This window comes from Clinocottus analis, unplaced genomic scaffold (assembly GCF_023055335.1).
Source record: "Clinocottus analis isolate CAN_PGR_092001 unplaced genomic scaffold, fCliAna1.0.p SCAF_4, whole genome shotgun sequence".
Taxonomy (NCBI): domain Eukaryota; kingdom Metazoa; phylum Chordata; class Actinopteri; order Perciformes; family Cottidae; genus Clinocottus; species Clinocottus analis.
Genome location: NW_027176153.1, coordinates 14,341,510 through 14,368,407, shown reverse-complemented (window position 1 = coordinate 14,368,407; position 26,898 = coordinate 14,341,510). Strand labels below are relative to the sequence as shown.

At 39.8% G+C, this 26,898-nt stretch overlaps 1 protein-coding gene across 3 annotated transcripts in view; it reads right to left on the bottom strand.

Annotated features, from left to right (window-relative positions):
* Nucleotides 1-23,978, bottom strand: part of pex14 (peroxisomal biogenesis factor 14) — a 43,621-nt gene extending 19,643 nt beyond the window's left edge. For all 3 annotated transcript variants that reach the window (XR_011079467.1, XM_068596760.1, XM_068596761.1), the window contains exons 1-3: nt 23,853-23,978; nt 22,574-22,624; nt 5,147-5,231 (exon numbers count right to left, since the gene is read on the bottom strand). Coding sequence is in view for 2 of the 3 variants with exons in the window: in XM_068596760.1 (XP_068452861.1) it covers nt 5,147-5,231; nt 22,574-22,624; nt 23,853-23,888 (172 nt within the window). In the remaining variant the exon portion in view is untranslated. The remainder of the gene's footprint in view (nt 1-5,146; nt 5,232-22,573; nt 22,625-23,852) is intronic.
* Nucleotides 23,979-26,898: the final 2,920 nt, after the last annotated feature.

Sequence of the window (26,898 nt, the reverse complement as noted above, 5' to 3'; positions counted from 1 at the left end):
CTCAGGATCTAGAGAGTTAACATGTGCTCAGAATAGGCCTTCTCCATCCTTTGAGAGAAATCGAGCAATTGGAAAAGGTTCCGTTGCAATGTTTCAGTAGATGACTCAACGTTTTCATTATCAGCAAGAGCACAGCCAGATCCTGATATCTCTGGTACGGACAGCCAGAGTGGTCTTCAGAAGAGAAGCACATAATACCACCCTTGTGGAGTATTATTAATATAAACGGTGTCCGCATGTAAAGCAGAACTTTCCTCCTTCCTTTTTCTTTAAAAGGTGGATAAGATGCCATAACAAAATCAAATGACGGCTTCCAATTGAAGAATCTGAATCGCTGGTTGAACCTTGATCAGAATGACCGTTCTAACCTATACTCAAAGCCCAAAAGCAGAAAGAAATCCTTTGATAATCTACCACACAGTTTATGCCAAGAGGAGGTCCCTCCTGTCACCTATTTAAATGCTCAGAGGACTTCAAATGGCCATGAAAATGGTTGAATAATTGAAGGCAAATATTGGCCGGCCTGTAGTCTACAGCAGGTCCTGAGTGCCAGGAAGTGGTGAGCGCCATGTGCTGAGTTTGTGCAGTCAGACTGCACTGTCAAATAAGCAATAATGTGTCCCTGGACTCCTGATTCATCTGACCACAGCAGACTACACGGTGGCAGACTATTGAGTGAGACATGCAAAGATCTCAGTTTCACTGAATGAGAAGAAATAAAAACACGCTTCAGGTTTTCTCCTTTCACCTTGAAATCTGTTTTTATTTTTAAATCCACATGTATGCCGCTATAGAGCATTAATGTATGTACACCGTAATGGCTGTTCACATCTTTGATGTTGTTTATGCAGCAAATGAAAGGTTTTTGTAATAAAATACATGGAAATTCTTAGGGCTGTTTACTAGTCAAATTACAGCTTGCTAAGTTGTGTTGTATTCTCTGATCTGAAGGACAACAGCAAATGAAAGAGCCCTTAGATCCAAAAGAAAAGGGAACAAGGTGAAAGTGAGTTTTACATATAAAAGGAAAAGACAAAAAAGGGATTGTGAAATTTATTATGAGTTGCAAAACCTGTGGAATGACCCCTGGACCCCCATTTCAGATCAACGTGTGGGGAGATGAATTTTTTAAGACATAAATTACACCTAATGACGACACCATAAAAAAGAACAATAATGGAAAGCTATTCTGTATTTCATTATACTGTATTATTTGGTGCACCTGATACACGCAGTGCCTGTTTATGAGTCACCGTATTAGCAGATGCTCAGCCAAAGCATTTGCTTTGACCTTGCCATTCTCATTGGGGCATGAAATTACGGTGCTGGCACCTCGATATTACAGCTATAAATACTGTAAACTGCATATCTGGGCTACGTTTTCTATTGTCTTTCAACATAAACCTGATCGGTATTTATTTAAAGGAAAACCCATTGCTCGTCAGGTTATTTACAGCTCTATTTTCAGTGTCTCATATTCTCTGGGTATTTTTAAAGGGCAAAGAGGCAGCAAGGCTCTTACATTAAATCCATTTCTCCAATTCTGGCACTTCTGGACTTTATGGGTCAACACCTAGACCGGACAGCCAATTATAGAAATTGCTTACTAAAATATTTTGGGCGGTAAAAGGTGAATGCCTTTTTCGCTGTCGTCCCAAGGCTTGAATTATGAAGTTGTCCTTGAGTGAAGATTACTTACATTTTGGATATCGTATTCAGAAAAAAAATGGCATGGCGGGGGTCATAAATAGATGGAGGTCAATGGGTTATTAAGAAGTCAAGTTCAACTTCTCACGATGTGCTGGCAAGGGAGATTCTACATGTCATTTGGTTCGGTACAACTGCTTGAAAATTGCATGCCCTAAATAATGACCACTCTCATCTCAGTATTCATTTATGTATTAAAAAGGGGGACTCTGCTCTCATTTCCCTTCTTTATCGCCTTGTACTGATGACAAAGTAGGCAAGGCCTAGGCTAGGTGGCGCCGTGGAGTAATTTATAACCACATCAATCCCTTTACCTTCTATGCAGGCCTTGGTCATTGTCATTTTTGTCCGAGAGGTGAGTCACATAACCCCACTTACAAACCGCATCCTATTAATATCTGGGATGATGAACCTTAGCCTTACCTTCAAACCAGGTATGGTAATAGACCAACAGCCTACCTATGTTCGCTGTGACCCTCGATCACTGGCCCTCTACCCAGGGTGAAATCTATTAGCATTATTTATTCAACTCAATAACAATTGGGATGGCATGAAAAAGAAATAAGTCAAGCTATCATTTATGTCACACTGACAGAGAATGTACTGTGCCTGTAATGCATTTAATATTGTATTAAAGTGTAATGCAACAATGTAAGCTATGTGTACTCTTTGTGGTTTACTTTCCCAAACAAACTGCAGTCACTTTGGTAATCTGGGAGCGGCACAGGGCTGTCAGTTTAGGGGCCACGGTCAAAGTGACATGTTGAAAGGTGGAAAATGTTGTTGACTTTGTCCTGTGAATTTGATTTTTTTTTTTTGTAATTATGTGTGCAACTGCTAATTGTCTGGGCTTAATGATGGTGCTGAAATGGGGCCCAGCGCTCTTTAGTTGTTACATCCGTTAATTGTAGAGGACATAGATGGCACAATTCACTAGACGAGACTGGAGCACATTATATTTCACTCAAACACAATAAAATGTACTCGATCTTGGCAAGGAACAAGAAAAGCAAAATTGTTTCAAGACGGCTGCAAGACAATTTAAATGCAACTCATTTCCCGTCTCCTCTACAAAAGAAAGAAGAAAAAAAACATCTGGGTTTAAATCTTGATTTATATTAGATTTAAGTGACAAAGTTTCAATATTTCAGCCAGTTTATTCAACAAGGACTCAAGAAGGGCAGTGAGAAATATTGGACTTCATAATTGCCAATTCATACACTCAAATTGACAGTTGAAGGAAAACAGAAAATTATATTTTTCAATGAATATTGAAATAAACCACACTATTAGGATCTCATTAGAAAAAAAAGATGTAACTAGAGAGGCATCCTTCAGTGCAGATTAGGGCTCAAATGTGCAGGGAAATAATATGCAGGAGCGGGATTATTGTGTAAAGATTCTGCAACATGCAATCAAAGTGGGCCCTATTTTCCCCTTCATCAGCTGTCCAGCGTAAGTACTGGCAGCAAGAGGAATCCAATTTAAAATCCACTCTACCGGGAGATGGTATTGTTTCATTTTATGTGTGCTTTGACATTTCTAGCTGTTAATATAGAGTAAAATCCAGAAGTATTTACATAAATATGACATTAAACTGTATTAGAAATTAAGACTGACATATTTGCTGTGGTGACAGTGGGAGGAGGAGGATGATTGAGTTTCTAGGTCAAAGGGTTGAGAGGACAATCCATGCTGGGTACAGAAACAAGGGAACTGTGAGTTCTGGCCTGCTGCTATGCCTCTGTGCAAAAGTCAAATATGGCTCAAGTGAGACAGAAAAGGAAGCACCGAATTGGCATTCATCTTGACAGATCATGTTCTATAACTATTTTATGTCAACATATGAACATTCTCATGGCGGAAAAGTGGTCATTTGAGAATGAGACTCGTGATTTATACTCCTTTCTATTTAGACTATTTGTTTACTAAATCAAACTCAGTTATATAATTACAACGGAAATGATCAAGGTGGACCTTAACATAGCCTTTAACTGACATTGTTTCCTGTAACATAAATAATTTATAAATTCTGCTATCACATTGAAATAGATGTGTCGAAACAGTTTCCTGAAGCATCTCAAGGAAAGCTCAATATTAACGTACAACATTTCCAGGTTCACTTTGTGACTATACCATGCGAGTCGAGAGTTATCCTATGAATACTGCAGAGTGCTACTCAAATATAGTTTGTGCTTAATGTTTCATTGCACTATTGTCTCTCATTATTTACCCTCTCCCTGAGATCAATGCCCATATACAAATTGAGGGTTCTTGTTTAGATGCACAGTGGAACGGACTTTCCAAAATAAATCTGCATTAAAGAGTTATACATATTTCATGGCCTTAAAGTGCAGTAAGAGCAAACCATTTTGGATAGCGGAGCTCCGTGGAGTTTACAACAAAGAAGAAAGTAGCAAGAAAATGTGGCGTAGTATGACATCATTTGGTATTGATGAGGCCTTATTACATTTGAGATATCCAACAGTAGATTATGAACATGCCTTAGTTGCCAATAATGAGACACAAAGACGAAGAAATTTCAAAAGATATCGAGAGTCATTAGAGCCACATGAGATGTGTGTAGTAGCAGCCGGCAACCATGGATTTGGTTTCAGGTTTCCTTCCCCTGTCATGGAGCTTTTAGGCTCACTTTTCACTGTTTGGCTACACTAATGCTGGAGGCAAAGTCCCCCAGCACTGCAGAGGTACAGTCCCCCAAGTACAGAAGCGTAAACTGCAAAGAACTGAAATAAACTCACCACAGAGAGCTCATCTGAGATAAAGCCACATGCTCTCTCTGCTCTGCTCAGCCACAGGCCGATGTAAGAAATACATGGCGTAACGCTGCACATTTCCACCGCCGCTATATATTGAACCGACTTAAATGAGTTCAGAGTAATAAAGCTTTTTGCGAGTTTTATTGCACAAACAATGTGTCAGAAATAATCTCAATGAATTGCAAAGAAACCGAAGAGCCAGCAAACAATTCCACCATCTCTGCTTAGAAACCTCCCTGTGTCAGGCCTCAAATTTACGATAACAGTTAAATTAAGTAAAAGGGTTAAAATGCTGGAAGGCAATATTGATAATTCCATTGAAAATGCAGAGGGAGTTTGTCAATATTAATTTTCCTGAACCCAAAGGAGCATCCCAACTGGTGTGTCATTTATTCACAGGGGCTGAATCATGCACTCTGAAGCTAAATCGACCCCTGTTAGACCCCTAGGGCAAAGAGCTACAGCCACAACCTTTGACCCGTATAGACTAATCTTGCCAACCTAAAAAAAACAAAAAAACACTGTGCATCCCGAGCCAACCACATTTTGTAAACAAACACATATGGATTATAATGTTGATACAATATTCGGACAAATATATATTGTATTTTTCAAGGCTTCATGCAACATAAAGCAAGAGCAAATCAAATGGTTCTCACCTTTTTTCTTCAAGAAGGCTTTTCTGGTGGCCAAGGGACTTTGACATACTTTTGGGTTCTGTAGAAATTGTACCGCAGTGGTAATCTGGAAAGAGATACATGGGATTTAATTCCTAATAATGAGATAATGTGAGAGGAAGAGGATATGGTCTTCAGGAAAATGATGCTTTCAACAGCACAAACAACTGTCTCGACTTTCCTTGAGAAAAAAGGTTCATTATAAACCCAGACAAAATCATAAATGGATTCAATTTGATAGTTGTTTCTAAGACCCCACACCCAGCAGAGAGGAGAAAGACCACCTGACCACTTTCCAGCTAAATGTGGGGAATGACCAAATCAGCAGTTATAAAATTAGCCCATCAAGAGTGCTGGACAAATGGAGTATGGAGCTTAATTTGCTATTACCCTCTTAAAGACAAACTTCCATTCTTAAGTGCGCAGAGGAAGAAAATCTATACTTAATGCAGAGGTGATCATTTGTATCTAATAACTTGAGAATCCTAGGCTGAAAACTTCTGTAATTCTTCCAGTTAAAAACCTGCCATGATCAAATCACCCAGCCTGAATGTTGTAATGACTTGAAACGTTAATGCACTAGAACGTTAAATAGCATCAGAACATCAGTAGTTTTAAGTGCACTGCGTTCATCGATTCTATTATGTTTTCCTTCGAGATGCACCTTAATTTTCCACCCCAGTATGCATTTCCAAGAATTGGAGGGAGAAAAAAAAATCATCCTCAAATGGCATTAAAACATAAATTTGGAGTGGGCGCCATGAAGTGGCGCCTCCTAAAATAGATAAATATGTAAGAACACAGAGAAAGGGGAAAGACACTGGAGGGGAGGTTTAGATGACTTATTATCGCACCTGTGGTCCCCGTGATTCAATTGTAAAAGTCATCCCTCTAATAGGTTGAAAGGTTTTGATTACTCTTCTTTTCTCTTAGTGTTGAAAGATACAAAGTGATTGAGCGCCCTGCCAGTGGTAATTCGTTTTGGGTAATGCATTGCATATACTATGAACCGGTTTCAATCCAAAAGAATTGCAGTTTAAACTTGTCCGAGCGGTAGGTGTGGCAGGGAGGCTGCATTAGGAGCTAGGTTTCTGTGACAAGCAAACAGTACAGTAGAGGATCACGGCACAGGCAACTTATTGGAACTTCTGGAAATATATTTGACCTGTCTTTAGACGACGATGCATAAGCTCAAAAGTAACGTATTAACACTGTTATTCTGTCAAAGATAAACACATGGAAATACAATGCAGCATCCAGAGACTTATGCCATTAAGATGGTCTAATTTAGGATGAATGCAATAATGAAACTTCAATAGTGAATTAGACAAAAATGTGCCAGATTCCTCCCAGGAGATGCAAGCACAATTTATTTAGATACTAATTTGCCATTTCACTGTGACACTACCGTGACCTTGATGTACATATGGGTTACGCAAGGGGTATGGAATTTCCTGCATCTCTATATGCTGAGGGCTTATTAAAGTCAGTCACCCAGAACCTTCATTGTGACAAGCGGATTAAACCATTTGCATGGTGAACCCCAACTGATGTTTTGGGCCAAAAGATACAGTCAAAACACAGAGAAAATATCCACTTTGATAACAAGACAAAATCATTCTGCTCTCAGCAAAGCTCTTACTGCTCAAGTAGGTGAGCCAATGAGACTACTTGAGGTAAAAGGTAGAAACCAGAGATAATAAACACACTGAAATCTAATATTCGAATATTTATTCCAGTAAATAACAGAGTGATCTAGGACCTGAGAGAGGTAACGGCCTAATAGAGGAAGAATATGCTGAATGAGCAAACCTTGTTTACGTTCTCTTAAAAGTCCAATAGCACAACATTGACAGGAAAATTGTGTCAATGTTAATAGGCATAAGTATGACATCTTAGTAAGGACCGCAGCTAGCTCAGCGGCAAGCTAATGAGCCGACTGTCCATTTGGTTAAAACTGTAGTGGTAGATCTTCAGGGAGAGGAAAAGTGCACTTCTTAGCAGATGACATAGATGCTTTGCACAAGTTCCACCCAGACATCTCAATCAATTATAACCACATTGCAGAGATTTCAGTCTTGTCTTGTTATTGACTTATGGATCATCCCAGTTATAGTGTTAGGTAGCACACAACTGGGCTTTTAGAGGGGTGCTATGGACAACAGTATGAATAACAAAAACTTTTTTTTTTTAATTCAAATCGAGAATTTTCTTACTTATGAAAAACTAGTGAATAATTTTTGGTTAAATCCACAACTCTTTTGTAAAGCTTGTTGTAAAGCTTTGACTGCTAATGCATCAAAGTGCTCCATGTTAAGAGCAATAATCTTTACAAACCAGATAACCAATAGAGTGTCAGGTAAAGCCGAAAAAGAGGGGGAAACTCAATCATAGGAAGAGATAACATTAACCAACACACTTAAAGAGAGTGAAGTTGATGAACGGACAAGATTAGAGAAATGTTATTGAGTTTGAATTGGACAAGACTTTGCTCTGCACTTGTCTGAAAATTACAATTGTGATAACTTAAATTGTGAGAAATGAGTATAAAATCCAATTATGTTCGAACCACATGGTTGGATGCCTGAGGTAATCCATGTAACCAGTTGTATATTTTTGCTCTAACTAGTAATAACACTTAACTTTAACATACAGTAAGGCCTATGGTTATTTTGCAGGTGTGCATTATAGCGGTTTCAGGATCTGAGCAGTTGGGAAATTCAGACTCTGCTATACAGAAACCGCAACACACTGTACGCCTTATGATTGGTTCTTTTGGCTGGTTTCAATATTTAAAGTTCCCTTCAGTTTCAGTGTTTGAAATAAACATTTGAACCACACTAGATTTAAAAGACGGCTCTTAAGAAATGATTCAGTTTTAATTACTCTCAGCATCTCTTAAACTTTTGATTAAAGCATTACACTCATCTTACAATGATTCAATGAGTCACATCAGCTTTTTCCTTTGTAACAGAAAAATAAATTCCCATGCTCTTAGCAACACCTCAATCCATATAATCTATTCCCCAACAAGATATACCAACACATTTTGTCTGCAACAATGGAGACAGTCAAAGGGCATGATGGAACTAGAAGTTGGGTGGGGGGGTACAATGAAGGGGCTAAAAGGAAATCATTAGCAAGTATAGGATTCAGTCTCAGTGTGAATCAATTCATTCCAAATTGCCCCGGCCTGTACATTTGTGGGGAAGTGCCCCTGATATAATAACAGACTGATAGACATGAACAAAGATTGTGTTAGGCTGGTCTCCGATTTCCCCCCCAAACACACATTTGGAGGACCAAAAGCAAGAGAAAGTGAGAGACGGCAAAAAATGAAGCTCTATATTAATTTGGTGCTTTCATGGATGATTTGCTATCAGGGGCAGCTGTCTTAAATGACTTAACCCAATACCTTTCTGATACCAGAGCCCTACCAGAAAGGAATGAAGTTTTAATGCAATTATTGTGTTTCCGTTAGTCGCCTGACTGCTTGATGTGGCCAGCAGTGCTTTTTAATCTTTTTAAAAGAGCAGCTTTAAATGCCCTTCTAATTGTGACATCTTTCCCGCCTTGATGTGACCTTTAGCAGAGGAAGTACAGCCTCATGGGAGCAGCAATAGGGGATTATTGACCCTGAGAGACATCAGGAAGTGAGGTGCAGACCGGAGCATTTAGCTCAACTTCCACATCCACTCTGGTTCAGACACTGCAGGAGCTTCAACGGCTCCGCTGGAGCTGAACCGTTCTGACAATGACTGTACAAAAGGAGCTTTCTGTGTCTTTGTGTCTTCTTCTCTTTGGGGCAGTGCTTTTCAAAGAAGCTACAATGTGAGAAAACTAAATGAACAACCACTACCGAAACTCAACTTCAGTCAAATCTCATAAAAAGGAGTATGGGAAAAACATGGGCTTTTTTTCTTCTTCCCCTGACAAATTATGAGGTAATTAAAACCTACTTTTACATCTGTTGAAACAGTAATAGGTACACAATAGGTAGAAGGGTAAATCCGGTAGTATGGTTTTGTGTGTCTTCTTCTCTTTTGTGAATGTGGTCAATCTTTATCGAATGCTTGTAACTTTTGAAACTTAAAAAGATCAGAGTCAACATAGATGAAAAAGGGTCATGGAAAACTTCATTGACATCTGCCTTGTAATTGTTTAAAAATAACAGACAGCGTTGTATCTGTGTCAGTGCGAGAGCCATGGGCAAGGCTACAATCATGACATCAAAAGAGCATTATGCAATTTTTGTAAAGGGGATGGGGGCAGGGAGGTTGGTGGACGGAAATCAAGCTTTTTTTTCAAGTCCACTGCATGTACAGACTAAACTTTCCATTCAGCAGTGTTTCCCTGTCACAGCTCTGTCGTCACAAACATGGAAAAGTTGAGTAGGTTCAGCGGTAAGAAAACTGGGGGCTAAAGATCATTTAATCCAGCGAGGACACCGTGAATCTGTAAAAACGCTTCATTCCTCTGTTCTCTTTTGGAGAATAAAAGACTTTTTTTTTTTACTCTGGTTAAAATTATATTTCAAACCTGTCGCGACATATTTTATGATTCCATACGTTGGGTATGATTGATGATGTATTTTTCATAATGTAAACTTAAGTTTTGATAGGTCTAAAAACAAAACAAAATGTGTTTTTAAAAAAGGTTGTCGTTTAGAAGTAATTCTTTCAAGAGCTTGACAAACAAGATCGAAAAAACAAAGACATTCTAGTGCAGGGCGAAGAGACAACAGGGTCGTTTGAGATGATGCAACAACAAAGTAAAGCATTTCTTTTATTCCTGTGAGATCTAAACTGAAGGGAAAATATGTGGCATCCAGCCAATTCAAAACTATCTTGAGAAATACGGTACAAAGCAGAGTCTGACATTTCTTAATGTGTAACCGTCAGTCGTGCTGCCTGGGGTTGCCCTTGCTAAACTAGCGAGACAGATGACTGTTTGGATAAGGATGTCCCCAGCGGGGCCCCGAGAGCCCCAATGACTAAAGAGCAGCGACTCCGCCAGTGACACCTCACTTTTAGCCACTTTGGACAAAAATACTTACAGTACATAGCCCACAAATTCCTTTTAATTCAGGTAAAAGGCCCAAACCATGACTCTGGAGCTGCTATGAGAGATGAGGGTCATCAGAGATTAACCCATGGCACTTTAGCAGTGGGGGTGCAAAAGGGGAGTCGCAGCGGAGCACAACAAACTACTTAGCCACCACAAAACATTCAAGCCCCTTCTCAGCTGCAATCCAGTAATGGATACTTCCTCAGCTCCTCGATTGGTCAAAATGTTTTCATACAATAATTTAATTCAGAAACACATTTACAAAGCAGGAGTAATCAATTTTAATTAGTTGATTTTTTTTTTTCATTCGCATAAAATTTAATGTACTGCCATCGATCTCCTTTGTTCTTTAATGCAGTGCCTCTTTCCTGTAATTCGAAGCTTTTCTTTTTCTTTTCTTTTTTTTCTTTACAGTCAATGATGACATTCTGTGACAAGCAGTTCTCTTCAGTATGGGGAACGCTGCTACTTAAGACAAGAGAGTGCAACTCTAGACCAGCAATGCATTACATTTTGGTTTTAAAATGTGTTGCGTATGAAAAGTTATGTTGAAAAATTAAAATCAAGTGCATGAAAACAGGTTTTAAATACAATAAAAGTGGAAATCTGCATATAAATGTTGATCACTGATCTTTGCTTGCTGACTTTTATTTTCTCCTGATTAAAGTTATATTTTGGTTATTTTACATACAGAAATACACAAACTGTATTGAGGTGAACGTCAATGAAAGCCTTCTGTGGCGAACAACGGCGTGTGCTTTTATATATTTTGTCACAATTATTACCAAACACACTGGAATAACTGCTCATAAAGTGGATTATACGTGAACAAAATTATTTCATAAAATACAACTAAAAACATCATCATTGACTGCTTGTTTGAATTTCTTAAAAAGACAACACGTTTACACACTTAAAATCATATTATAAGATCATTACATAAAATTAAAAAAAAAAAAAAACTGTACTGCGTTCAATAAATTATTAAAATCATGAAATAGATTTTTGCATCAAATGAAGTGAGTTGAAAAGTTCTTTGTTAAAAGAAATGGGAAAAGTAAGCGGCCGCAGTCGCATAAACCAACACAAAGGCTTTTCTTAAAACTGCCACCGTTCTTTGTGTTGTCCTTCATATCATCGAGGCCTTTCACATTCAATTAGTTGATTGAGGCAAAGCGCAAGCGGCACCAGTAGCAAACAACGTGAAGCTTGTGTCCAAGCGACACACCACAGAAGTTGTGTTGTGGTGTCAGAAGAAGAGCCGCCTCCATCACGGGCAACCTCCAGTGACAAGCCTATCCTCCTCTGTTGATCCAAACTGCTCGTCTCACTGAGGCAGCACCGACCCAAAGACACACACACACACACACACACCCTGAAATACACACACACACACACACACACACACACAGTAAAGCAACTTGAAGTGAAGCCCTGCGATAGGTGAATGAAACAGGGAGCCGGGGTGAAAATGCAGCGGGTTGGCATCAGTTGTGTGTGCTGTCCTTTCAGTCTGCCAAATTGACTAATAAAACGAGAATAGAGAGGCCAGTGACAATAAAGACATGTCCTTTTATTGATCAAATTATTCCTCTTTGGGTACACTGTGCCACCGGATGAGAGCACGCTCACAAAGACAACAAGGCAGATTGTGACATTCCAGTGACATTATAATCGCGCGTCAACCCGTCTCCAGTCAATAGGCTGGATGCACTAATCGTGCGTCTTGGATCAGCGATTTCATGGTCTTCAAAGGAGGCCAGGAATTGGTGGCATGACCCTCCACACGGGGTGAGACCCCTCTTCCCCTCAGAGATTGCCACAGAGAGAAGGAGAAGAGAAGGAAGGCTTTAAGGGAGGCGCATCAAGGCAGGGGCGCAGCCAGAGAAGATTAACATCACCATCTACTGGTCAGGGGTGGTATGGGTGGAGTCAACAGGGGCAGGAAAGCATGGCAGTTCACCCTTGCGGCCTGTCTTTCACTGAGACCTGTCAGAAACATTTAGACACACTCACCAAACCAGTGGGCCACACGTCTACAGCCACAGATAAGTCACCATCAAATGAGGGAGAAAACTCAGGGCGGTAAGTCTGCGTTTGGTTTTGGAGAAAGAGAGCAGGCAGAGTCTGTTCCTGATCACACAAAGTGACAAAGAAAAATGTTGGCTAATTCTCCTTTTCTGGAGGCTTCCAGCTGCCAGTAAGAATTTAACCTCAGGAACAGGACAAGCATAAGACGAGTGCGGTGCTGACAGTGTCAGAAAACAACACTCATCAGGGTCGCAGAAGTAGCAGTTCTCTTTCTTCTCATTTAACCTGATGCCAGAGAGGATATAAACAAGACAGCTCGTCAGATCGAATAATAAGGCTTCATTTCAACCTTTCTGAGCCAGGTAGGCAACGAGCTGGAGATTTCATTGGTTATAAAATGCCGTAAAGTGACAAAAGCATGTGTGACATTTGGATTCGTGACTCACCTAAACATAATCCACCTCTTCTGAGAAGTTCAGACAGAGTTTTCAGGTTTTGCAACATAGTTGGCTGATGCAGATTGTAAAAAATAAATGTGACATAACAATGATATAGATCAGCACAACATCTATTCTGCCCTAAATCACAGATGTCATGCAACGTCCGTACAGTACATTCAGTACAGTACATTCATGTTTTTCTTTTTTTCTTTTTACATTTAAAACACGTTCTCTCATACACTGTAATTCTAAAAAAGCTCTTATAGTACTATCTCCTTCCTAACTAGGCCAAGAACATCAATTAACCACAAAGGAAAAAAAAAAAAATGGGTTCCCTCCCCTTCAAAAGAATGTCTCCTAAAATGGGAAGATTTAATCAGATCACAACAGCAGGAGAAAAATAAAAAGGAGTAATCAGAAAGGAACGTTGCACGTCACCCCCACACAGCACCCATACTTTTTGAGACTATGTGACAATCAGAAGCAGTGGTCAGAATTTTTAGGCATCGACACCCATCTGAACTCTTCATCAACTCACGTGGCGACGAGGGAAAATACATGTTTTGCCAGGCTCCTCCAAAAGAAAGAGGAGAAGAGACGACCCACAGTGAACCACTATAATGTCACACGGGGTGGCGTGTTACAGCAAAGGGGCTGAGTTGGCAAGCAGCACAGCAGCAGACGCGCACCTGTTCTGACATTTTCTGCCGACCTTGACACAGAAAACACATGACAAAGCCACTCTCTGCATTTCAAAAGTGCAGGCTGTTTGACGAAGCCCCTTTTTCTCGTCCCCATGACACCTAAAATTTGTTTTCACATTGTATGGAAGGAGCATGATGTAATCTAATAGATGCAAGGGGGGACGGACAGAAGGCAAGTCATGTAGTTACAGTAAAGAAATCAGATATGGAGTTATATTTGTGTTTTCTTTTTCCACAGGATTTCCGGCCAATACCTCTCTTAACACCCCACAATGTGGACGTGACAAAGAGGCCGCAGCCTTTCTCCTATTTGTTTTGTCCGTTTCCACCATCTCATGCTCTCAATTTCTTTGGAAGTTCATCACAGAGCCACAATGCATTCATTCATCCACTATTTTAATCAAAGAGAAAGCAGAGCAGAGCTGCCAGGAGAGCTGCACAGGAAAACAAATGCAATCTTCCTGTTAATCACTGCATTAACAAGAAGTCGACAGTCAGGACGCACATGCCAGGGAGGGGAGCCCGTCCAGGTGTTGGATAATTGTCAGTTGTGCGAGTGGCTATGGTTGCTATTTTACTGTGCCAGCCTCTGTTTCACTGCTGGTCTACACTTGTGCCCCACCTTAATGATAGCTTTTAAAAGTGCTCTTTCTGCTGAAGACTGCATACAGACACAAAGAAGTCTTGGCACGGTCTCTGCATGCTGACTCTAGTGGACGACGGATGAAGGCTTAGACGTCCTGCTATAATCAGTGCCAAGTGAAGTGGAGCTCAATTTTAAAGAAGCGTGGGCAACGTCTCATTTAAATGAAAGGCCCAAGAACACTTTTTCTGGCAAACAACCATGTATTAGAAACGCATCACAGTAAGCTGCCAGGACAGAAACTTTCCCGTGTTTCTTTCACTCAGAAATAAAAGTCCCTCATCTGTAGGTGAGGTTAACGTCATTCTGAGAAGAGCAGTGGGTTTGAACGCAAGTCTTAACTTTTCTTTATGACACACTGAGAACTTTACAGACAACGCACCACTGTATCACACATCTAAAGTGAGGCTAATTAGAGTGCAACGTTTTCACATAAGTGCTCTATTTTTGCGGGTTTTAAGATAATTTATCTCAGTTTCTGTATTCTGTCACTTTCATTTTAGCCTGGAGGGTAGCCCACTATCTCTTTTTTTCTTCAGATTCCCCAGATAAAGCCACAATCTCAGGGCGCCACACACAGAGAAACTCAGAAATCCCATTAGCATTTTGCTTTCATTATTTTTAATCAAACCTAGAAAACTGACACATATTAATTAATATCCATTACCAGTTTTTGCCCCTCTCCCAGAGAAGACATCCAGGGGGGGAGGGAGAAGCAATTAACTTAACAAAATAATCAAAAAAATTGTTTCAGAAATCCCTGATAAATGTCATGTAAGGTCCCATCTAAATGTAAGAAGTGTAATACATTCTTGCTGTCATATTCCATTAAACTGCTATTACAGTCTTGATAGAACTATTAGTCACTACATTATTAATAACATTAATGTATTTACATTTTTGGTGTACAAGCCTGCTTTCATGCAATAATTTATGAACTAGACTTCAGATATGTTATAACGTTCCCCATCTAGGCTCTTTTGTGTTTATTATTGATTATGAAAACAGTCAAAATTCTAAGTCAAATCCCCCTCCGCCTACCCCCCTAATGTATTGAAGTGGGCTGTTTACATTAAAGGACTGGAATAAAGTGCATTTACATCTGAAGCATAACTTCATAATTTACATTCCAACATTTATTAGAGGTGACAAACGAGCATTTGGTCCACTCGTGCTTTTCCACAATGCAGCACTCATTCAATCCATATAAATTATAGCTGGGCTAGGGAGTGCAAGAGCAAATTATTTTATTATATTTATGCATGTATGACTCTATAGGGGGTTACTAAGACAAACAGGGAATTACTTGATTAGGCCAACTGTGGTTAACAAAAAAAGAAATATGAGACTGAGGGGTGAGCCAATCAAATCTCAGCATTATTTAAATGTTTGGCCTCAATTCAGAAATCTAAAGCAGACAGATCACGGTGTAAATGCTTCAAATTGATAAGACTTCTGTTTCTATAAAATTAGCCAACGGCACTCAGTTTTAGCTACGTTTTACAGTAGACTACTGTGTATTTTATACAGTATAAAGAGCTCTTTCAAGTATCGCTGTACCAATAGCTTACGCTGAGCTAGAACTAATATTATTCAATTAAAAGAAACTTGCCTAAAAGGCAGTATTATATTACATAATTAGACAGGGCAGCATTTTCAGAAGAGTAGTTACAAATGCACTGAGGGGATCCCTGCATTTGAACAAATATCTGGCGCTGTAGGGGAGCTTGCCGACAAATTAACAGCTAATAACTTACTGGGAAGCCAGATAAAAAGAGAAAAAAATGTTCCCCAAAGTGTCAATTACAAATATTTTTTCCTATGATTTCCCACACTTGTGAAAAGCGTGATGTGCTAAAAAGCATTTTGAATAGTGTGCCAAAACTGCACGCTGTTCATTTAATCTCGTTTTATTTTTACACACTGGATTCATTCAGAGAGAAATAATTCAGCGGCGGCAGCAGGATTGTTTAGGGTGGCTCTGAAAGCGGAGGCATATGGCCCTTGTGAGAGCACTTGCTGGTCAGAGAGGAGAGAGACAGACGGATGGGTGCATGCACGGGGAAATGACGGGGGATTCAATCAAATTCATGTTCATTAAAATCAGAGGACATCACAAAAATTAGAAAGATGCTGACAAATCAAAGGGTCTCAGTACCTGAATTACCATAGTCATTTACTTATTAAAGCCAGGATGCTTCCTGTCAATCAAGAGCCATCACATTCTCCATTTGCGGCGGAAAGCCAGCGTAATTGCTTCTCATACTAATCAACACAACTTGTGTAATTATGCCTTGAAAGTGACATTGGAGGCTGAGAGCGATGTGAGCAGTCTTGACAGCGGAGACATCTCAGATTCATCGGGAGATTTCCAGCCTCGCTGCGAGGAGACAAGCCACTCTCAGACCAAGTTACTCACTCGAGCAGTTTACAACCGTAAACACAAAGAAAAGACGGTAAATCAAGCTGAAGTAATTACAAAGCAGAATACAGAGTATAAAGGAAGCTCGGCTCAATAAGGCCACTTTCCCAAGTATATTGAGGAAAAATGACTGCGCTGTAATTAAACTGGTGTCGTATTTCTATCATTGCTTAAGTAAACATATTATGACAGTTCACTAAATTGTGGGAGAATAGGAAATTACAGCTCTGTTACCATGCTGTTTACATTAATGTAGTTGCTGAGACTAAAACCCTTCAAATAAAGCCCTAAGTATTCATTATAGTTCATTGAATTTGGCTTAATCACAGACTTTGCATGTGTCTCCAAAATGAACTTTGGGTAAAACTAGCTTTAACGTTCCACTTTGCATTGGAAAACTATCTCAACCATATTCCCAAGCTGCATCTGTCACTAGTCACACTGCCTCGCCAGGAAGGTCAGAGCCAGGTCAAATTAGTGCAACAAATCAAAGAGCCACAGGCCACAACATGAGACTCTGGTATCTACATAAAATATGCGTATTAATGACACACAGTGACAACAGCTTCTTCTTCATTTACCATGAACTTTACAGTGAATTAAAGGATTTCCAATGCTCTCATCAAAACCCAAAGATAAAGACGCTATTGTCGGGGTGAGCAATGCAGATGGAGCTCAGCACATGAGGCAGAAACCATGATATAAACAAAATGTATAAAATGGGTTGGACTCATCTGGGCTCATCATTTTTCGAGGTGGGAGGAACCATCAGAAGAAAAGATTTTAAAAAAGTCCTAAAGATCAAACAGAAGTCAACTGATAACTCTGTCATACTATGAGGGGAAGAAGTGTCAGGATATCATCTGTGAAAAGAAATGAACATGAGAGATTTATGGCTTGTAAAAAGTTCAAACGACAGAAAAAACTAAATATCCTTTAGTCTGTCGCTCCTCACTCGTAAGTGACCTCCAAACTTTAGCACATGCCAAAGACTAAGTAAATAAATGCTCCTCGGCCAAACATGAGAAAACAAGTACATTTAGTGTTCTAGAAAAACAGAGGCTTTCACAGGAAAAGCCTGTGTGATTCACCCTCTGCGTTCAACTCTAATGAGTCAAAAAGTGTGACCTGCACTTAAATAAGAAGTCACAGCCAGAAGCTGTAAACTCATTTTCCCCATCCGAGCCAGCAACGTCGGCAGGACCTGGAAGATGTGCTCCGAGCATGCACGATAAATCTGACGTGAAATCATAATCATAAAAGCAATTAGCTGACCCTGCGCCACTCGTCCTTGGACATGACAGTGAGAATTCATACAGAGTCCTCTAAGGAGGTTGGCTGCCGGGTTGGGCGAGGAGGGGGGAAAAGTGCAACACAGCAACAATAAAAATGGAGGGCCCTTCCTGTATCATTAACCACCGAAACAAACAGCGCATGATGCACAATGAATGTTGCGCTGAGAAACGGAGAATTGAGCGTTTAAAAAAGAAAACTCCTCGACGACGACTGAAACAAACAGTGCCGTGCAGATGTTTCACAAGCAAACCTACTGGCATGAAAAATAATGCACAATAGCGGTTGTGTCATCCCCCGTATCCCACATCACTCTACGTTATAGCCCTCGCTGTGAAATACAGCCTTCGGATCACATTCATGGTAAGTTTACTTATGTGAAATTAAACATAAAAATATGAAGATTGATTCTTTCCACGCACGCCTTTTGTTCTGTGCCTTTGCAAAGAGCGTTCAGCATGTTTACAGTCAATGTGACAGGATACTGAATCTATTGACTGCGAGATGGCAGGTGATCAGATTTATTTGACTTTTCTCTTTTAAGGAGTGTGTTACAATCTGAAAAATCTCTCTTCACACACCCTCACACACTCACACACACACACAGTTTCTCGCCATCACTTCCCACCCAGTAATTACAGCGAGGCCGAACTAGTGGCTGCCACCTAGTGACCGTCTTCTCCAATAATCATGAAATATCTCTGTGGCTCGCGCCCCCACTCGGACCATAACTCTCCTTTACTGCAGACAGCTCCAATAAAGGATTACAATTACAATTAAAGTAATGAGCAAAGAGGAAAAAAGGAAAATCTCAGAGAAGGTTCCCCTGACTAACTAAATGGTAGGCTAGTTTCTTGACAGAATGGAGTTACCATACCCAACTCATTACTGGCTCCCATTTCTTATTCTGCCCCAATAATTAATTTGGGGCGTGTTGAAACCTGCAGTCCTAAAAAATAAAAAAAATGGTTTTGAAAGTGATCAATGTGAAATGAATTGAAATATGAATTATCAAATAAGAGGTGTTAACTTCTTGTTATTTTTGTTTTATGGCGGTGGAAATTTCTTTTCAAGTCATACAATCCAGTAACGAAAACACACACACAGAAGATAGATTGGTGTTAAAAGGAAAAACCAACACATGTTCCATGGGGGAAGTCATTATGGATTAAAAAAAATAGTACAGTCAGGACCTGAGAGTAACCTCTGACTTCCTGGTATCGCCAATGTGTTACATTTATGTAACTCCCACGCATAAGTGAAGAAAAAAATAATCTCTTTTTAGAGCCAACATATGTCGAACATCTGTCTGCCTGCCACTCGTGGGGTTCAGCAGAGGAGCCGTCAGGGAGAGGGAGGTGAAACGAGGAGAAAAAGAGACAGAAAAAGACAACAGGAGACGGGAGCATTCAATTCGCTGGCTGAACCAATTATGGTTGGCACGTTCTCTGCCATCCTGCCAGGTCCCCCACAACTCCAGCACTTAACACTGTTCCCTTTACCCCCTTTCTATAGTGTGATGGCTATTGCAGAGGGGCTACGGAAATTTGGAGACTGCTGAGCCAAAACAGATCACTTCAAAGCGGCTTATTTAACGCTTGCTAAATTTTTCATCACAGTCGCTTAATATCCTGGGGAAGGGGAGCTTTTGAAGTTGCTGTGAGACCGGGGATGTTCTTCTTACAATTCTTTTTCCCCTCCCATTACCACCCTCCCTCTGCTGTACTAAAACCCCCAAACCTAAATACACACACACGCACACACACACAGTTAACACTATGTATGCTCATGAGCACACAGAGGTGTTACAGACGCACCTCCTGCATAAGCAAACCACACGCTTGCATCCCCACACACACAATTGCAGACCTTTTTATTTGAGGCCTGTGATTTTTCAGTGTGGAGAATTAGAGGCATTATAATTCACAATGACAATCAGGGACACGCTGTGTGATGATTTGTCATAGATTTTCAGTAGAACAGAGCATATTTGGCTTTTGGATTCATGGTCAATTATAACAAAGGTTTGAAAATATTATTTTCTAGACATAAATAAAAATAAAGAAAATAATCTATCCATATCAACACTGACAAGATACTTTCGCTTTTCCCCATATGTATTTTTTTAAACTAGACTACAGTTTCTGAGAAAGACATATCTGTTAGTAACAAGGGTATGATAGCCAAGCAATTAACTTTCATTTTGTTCTGAGAAGACAAATGCATTAATGCAACTGTTGTGAAGAGAAAAATACAACATATAAATTCAATCCCATACAATGTTTAGTCTCATCTGAACATTTTTCCCTACGCTTCTGGTTACCATGTTGACGTACTTCCTGAACTGTTTCAGAACTGACCCTGTTTTCTAAATGATGTGATCAAAGGGATTTTGTGCGCACACAATTATTGTTGTGACGCGTTTGTGTGGATGTGAAAGCAATGGGGACAGAGTGATAGGAGGAGACGAGGGGTGAGCACAGGGCGTCACTGCGGGGAGAGAGCACAAAGACTGGGGAGACACCGGCAAGAGACAAGCAGGGGTTGTGATGAGGGGAAGGTGGGAGGGGGTATTGGGGGTTGGGAGGGAGGGGGAGAGAGGGGGTGTAGACGGAGACCAAGTGAGCCGGAGCAAAGAGCAGGGCTAGAGGCAACAGCAGCGGCTGGCTGCGACTGGTATACCGGTCAACCGCGGAGCACACACTCAAACAGTCTCTCCCGCCTTCTTTTTCCTCTGCAGGTCCAGGCCTCTCCCTCTGGCCTGGACGGTGGCACCGGCCCCTGAGCGGGGCCCTCTTGCCACAGAGGAGAGCCCACGCCATGCCGAGTGCCAGTGCCTGCTGATCTGGGCGAGGTGAGTCAGAACCTGTTAACATGACTGGTGTCCCCAGCCTGACACACTGGCTTGTCTGACATGCACATGTGCACATAAATGTTATACAAACGTGTGCACTCCCCCCCGCGCACCCTCCCCACCACCACTCTCTCTCTTTTTCTCTCTCTCTCTGCCCTCCCAACCCTGCCAGCACTCCCTTTCCTCTCATCCAGATAAAATCCTTTCAGACATAAATTTCAATTATTCACCTCATCCAAATAATGCCATGTGACAAGAATTATCCCTACTGTAATAATCCACTTAACTGGGAAAGAGCAGCTCATCAAAAAGAGAAAGGAGAAAAGGGGCTGGAAGTGAGGGTGGTGGCACGGGGAGACTTGTCAACCAGTCTCGAATCAGGACCCTCATAACAAGAATTTCTTCCCTTTTTGAGGAGGCAGTCTTGAAGCGCATTGGGATGATGAAATTGAAGTAAATTGAAAGAAAGCCTGGGAGAATGCTCCCACAATCAATAACCCCAGGATTAAATTAGCCTTGGCATGGAGGGATGATGGGGGGAGGATGAAGAGTGAATGGTGGTGAATGACATTGAGACATGTAGGCTGAACAATACAGCACTCCTATAACCTGTATGCAGTGCCCATACAAGGACAGTGAATATACCTGTTATGTATTCCATCCCACTTGGCAAGAACTTCTGACTATAATCGTTGTCATCACTTGAGCCGAGCAATGTCTAATGAACACTTTCCTTCACACATTATTGGAAAACAACTGATGTTTATTGTCATTAAATGTTACTGGCTTTGCATGTGTTCACAACATGGACAGAGAACTTTAGAGACAATGATTGAAAGAGGAACAAAAACATATGTTCCATATTGTTGTTTTTTTTTAGCTTTTTGCTGAATATTTGTTGCCTCTGTTTTGCTTGTTTTGGCTTCCATTTATTCACCTTGATTATTATTATTATTTTTTAAACTTTGGTTAATAAAAAAATAAATAATATGATCTGTGTCCCATATCAGTAACAAATCTGTGAGCCTTATCAATTTTAAAAACATATCTTAAGGCTGTTAAGCTTATATTTCCTGGGGTGTAATTCTCAAGGTGGCGTTGTTGGTTCACTCTCATTTTCCCCTTAAGGCCACCCCATATCCTGATGCTTGTGTGATGCAGCAATGAAGCAATACTTAAAGTGCAGTGCCATTACAACATTATTTTACTTTTCTACAACATCTTAAAGAATAATTAAGGAAACCTCATTTTGTTTTTTGCAGGCGCAGCCAAACTAAACGCATGCTGTGTGACTTAGACAGTTTATTGACAAAAAGACCCATCTTTGGGACATGACCCAAACTAAAAAACAATGGGTTGAACTAAAAACCACAAAGTTATGTGGTAAAACTTTATTGCAAAACATGATTAAAGCCACTGTGAAACCACTTCTCAAACAGAGCTTTCCGACATGCGTTTTCACTCTCTAAAGTCAAGGAACATAAAGTACACTCTCATTATGGGCTTGGGGACATCAGTGAAGTGCTAAAGTGACTGGCTGCTAATTGGAAACCTGAAACACTTGGTCTCACTGAGGAATGTGTAATATCATCACACCAGCAAAGGAAAAGTAGTCTGTTGATTAAAACAAACTTCTTTAAGTCACTAGATCATAAACAACAACCCTCAGTTTCTCAAATACGCGTCATCAGTTGCCAAGAGTTTGCAGAGTTTCTCACTAAACACTACAGCAGCAGATTTCACAGGTTAGCACACAATCAGTGCAATCAGACTGACCAGGGAAATCTGTAGTGATTAAAAACAAGGTTTTCTGTAACATGAGATTAAATTAAATGAACAAGCCTTCTTTATTTACGCAATAAGCACTTATATCAAATAGGCTTATTGAAATCAGTTTGTTAAATTAGTCGAAAATGCCTACCGAGTCAAGTAATGTATATTGACTGAGTCCTTACCAGTGCTTCTCTGGGGGGAGCTGCCGCATCACCTGCAGGTGGAAGGCCAGGCTGAGAAGATAAACAAAACACTTGTGTAAGACTGCCATCTATTGGAGAACAGAGGTGTCGTTGGTTTGATACAGCAATGTTTAGATAGCAGCAGTGGTCTGAAATAACTAAAGGACATTTACTCAAGTATAGAAGTGAAGTACAAAATGTAAGTGCATTCTTCAGTATTTGTACTTAAATGCTTATATATTTTACTTTTTACTCCAGCTCATTAATTTAATATCTTCAGTTCTAGTTAATTTGCAAATTCAGACTAATAACACAATCAACAAACAAATTATCATCAGTTAAAATAATGCCTTATTTATCCTAAAAAATAATATAGAGTACTTCAAACTAGGGTCAACCTTTACCAGCTGCAACAATAAAGCAATTTACACATTACTATATTCATATTTATTGTAAAAATATAATACACAATTCTGAAATGGGCCACTCTAAATAATGAGTACTTTTACCTTTGATACTTTAAATATACTTTAATGCTAATAATTGTGTACATTTTATATATATATATATATATATATATATATATATATATATATATATACACACACACACACACACACACACACACACACACACACACACACACACACACACACACACTCATATTATGCAGCAACTGAGTAATTATTTTTGGAATGTAAGCATACATGACAATCATGAATTCAGTTCCTTACTTTACTTTCTCCCCTGCTTCAGCAGTCTCTAAGTTAAATCAATATACGAACGATGTTTTTTGAACTAAACACATTTAATTCTGGATACTTATTGCACATTCGGATTATGATCTGCTTGCTGCACTTAGAGAGGTTTCAAACGTAGAGGAAAAGTGTAGGAGAAGCTGTCCCCTACTAAACTTATGTCGCAATGCTCCATTCTGACGGTGACCTTTTTAACTGCAGCAGGTAAGACTAAAGGTGGATAGGCGGACTGGGAAAGCAGAGGGGGTTATGGCAATCTGTGATGCGGCGCAATAACGTTATCTTGGCCCTTTCGTGTCAACTTGTTAACGCCAGCATGTCGGAGGGGTAACTTTTGGAGCGTTGCTGGAGCTAGCCAACATGCTAGCTAACCTAGCGAGCGAGCTAACTTAAGCTAGCAGAGCCGTTATAAACGTATCGTGGAGACACTCAAAGGGGTCACGACGTCCAAGCACGTTATACAAGTCTACTGTCGTATCTGGACATCGAGAGGTACATGTTTTAGTGGCGTGAATGTCGACCTGTGTTGGAGGACCAGGTTGGTCGAAGGATGCCATCTTCCTGCCCCTCGTCTGCTCTCAGGACAGGATGCTCGAGGGAGTCGCGCTCGATTGCTTTTCCTGGAGGATGTCAGCGGTCCACGTTCACCACGAAACACGTTGAACAGTTACATTCAGTAAACACAGCACAGGTCCTTAAAAGATCAATTTTAATGTGTCAAGAGCCCCTCGTGTTTACAAGCAATTGTACTATCACATTACTTGATACAAAAAGTATTATTAATACTTCTAATTATTCCAAGTATGTGCAATGCCATACCAATACACACATTAAAGACATAACTAGCCAAACGTTTTGACACAAGGCCCCGAGACAAGATGGTCTCCAGATGAAAACTGCAGGAACAGCCTTAAAATGCTTATTGTTTGAGAATATATTGTACTTTCGTGGTACATTACATTGTTTTACTTGAATTAATCTAAACGACAAAAAAAAAAACAGTGAAAATGGGGCCATCGAAGAGTCTGTCAGTCTGGGGGCACTGAGTTTTTGGGGGCCCGAAGCAGTTGTCCCCAATGTCCGTTTACTAGTCCGGTCTGGCCTCGCAGTCTGACTGCTCCAAGACAATCCTGTCAATCAATGCAAGTATGACTGATATATCCCTGTATAAGCTGTAATATTAATGGAACATTTATCTTCATAATTGCCACCGAGTGACACATTAAAAGAAATGAAATTAGCTACTGTGACCATTATGTCTTGTGGAAAGACAATGATGTCTTTATATTTCCAGAGAGAAGTTGACAGACACATTTCAAGACTCCTTGAAGACAGAGGCTGTGTCAAATATGATTCCTTCTATAGTATATAGTGCACCACATTTACTGTTTGTAATTACCTCAAGTGAAGTCAAGAAAAAAAAGTTCATATGCAGTGAGTTAGCTTTAGTTATACGGATTGTAAATATACAGACTATGTGCAGCTGTGAGCAAAAGATCCAATAGCAGATAATACAGGTTCTGCAGCCGCTATTCCTTATCACTAAGCTGAGACATGCAAAACACTTAAGGTGTGTACACTGTTGAGTTGTCGTTTTGATGTCTGTGTTAAGGGTTGAACAAATCTAACCAAACTAAATTCTAGTCTGCGGTGACTCAGTTTCTTGTCAGTCCAGTCTTAAGGCAAGTGCATCCAGTAACTGTCAGGATCTGTCTCAAATAATAGCAATACATCCGAGTAATAAAACAAGGCACTGACGTCCCATTCATTTGATTTCATACACATTTACATTTAAAAAGTGAGTATTATGAGAAATGGGGAAGGAAATATAAAAAAGAGGAGGTAAAGTAGGACACAGTGGCCCAATCTGAATGGTACACTTCCCAGTCTCTGTGAGCATATGTACCAGGTACTTGTTAGTTGCAAGGCAAGGCAAGTTTATTTATGTAGCACATTGCAACAACGAGTCGATTCAAAGTGCTTTACATAAAACCATTAAAAGCATCAAATCATAGAAGAAAACAAGTTTATAAAAAATAAGAACATTCATTGAAACATTAAAAACAGTCAAGAAGCAATATATGAATAATATAAAAGTTGCAGTGCATTTTAAGAAATAAAATGCAGTAGTGAGATGCAGAAATTAATAAATATCCTTGAATCTTGTTCAATTAAAGGCAATAGCAAACAGAAAAGTCTTCTATATGGATGTAAAGGAGCTGAGGGTCTCAGCAAGCGTGCGGCTTTCATGGGAAATAGCGACTGGAGTAAAAAAATAAATAAATAGCTGACATGTTGGACACTGTATTATCCAAACTGCGGTCAAGTGAGCCCACATCCGCGAAGTGAGCCTCAATTGCAATTCTGAATGCACCTCTATTCAAGGTGTTACGGTACGGGGGCCGTACGAATTTTCTCCAAAACCGTACATTAAAATCTCATTGCCATACAAATGGACATGTCAGGGGTTGGTCTGAATAAGACTGCATTGTAATTTCACTTTCAAAGTTTAAGGATCTGTTTTTATAGCCCTTTGAATATGAAAAATTGTGTCATTATGAATATCATTATGTCATTGAAGCTGACTTTGAAGACAATTCTCTCCAAAACTGTACAGTATGGCCATTTATATGTGCATAGCAGAGGTCCCCCTGAACAAGACTGCGTTATAACTTTACATTACAAATGTTAGGATCTGTTTTTATCGCAGTTTGAATTTTGGACATTGTGTCATTATGAATATCATTATGTCATTGAAGCTGACTTTGAAGTCAATTTTCTCCAACACTGTACAGTAAAATCTCATGGCCATTTATATGTAAATAGCAGAGGTCCCCCAGAACAAGATTGCGATGTAACTTCACTTTACAAATGTTAGGATCTGTTTTTATAGCAGTTTGAATATGGAAAATTGGGTCATTATGAATATCATTGTCATTGAAGCTGACTTTGAAGTCAATTCTCTCCAAAATTGTACAGTAAAATCTCATGGCCATTTTTATAAGCATACCGGAGGTTCCCCTGAACGAGACTACGTCATGAGTTTATGTTACAAATGTTAGAATCTGTTTTTATAGCCCTTTGAATACGGAAGATTGGGACATTATGAATATTATTATGTTTGAAGCTGACTTTGAAGTCAATTCTCTCCAAAACTGTACATTAAAATCTCATGGCCATTTATATGTGAATAGCGGAGGCCCACTGAACAAGATTGCGATGTAACTTCACTTTACAAATATTAGGATCTGTTTTTATATCCCTATGAATATGGAAGATTGGGACATTATGAATATCATTATGTCATTGAAGCTGACTTTGAAGTCAATTTCCTCCAAGACTGTACAGTAAAATCTCATGGCCATTTTTATGAGCATACCGGAGGTCCCCCTGAACGAGACTGCATCATAATTTTATGTTACAAATGTTAGAATCTGTTTTTATAGCCCTTTGAATATTGAAGATTGGGACATTATGAATATCATTATGTCATTGAAGCTGACTTTGAAGTCAATTTCCCCAAAACTGTACAGTAAAATCTTATGGCCATTGTTATGTCCAAAGCAG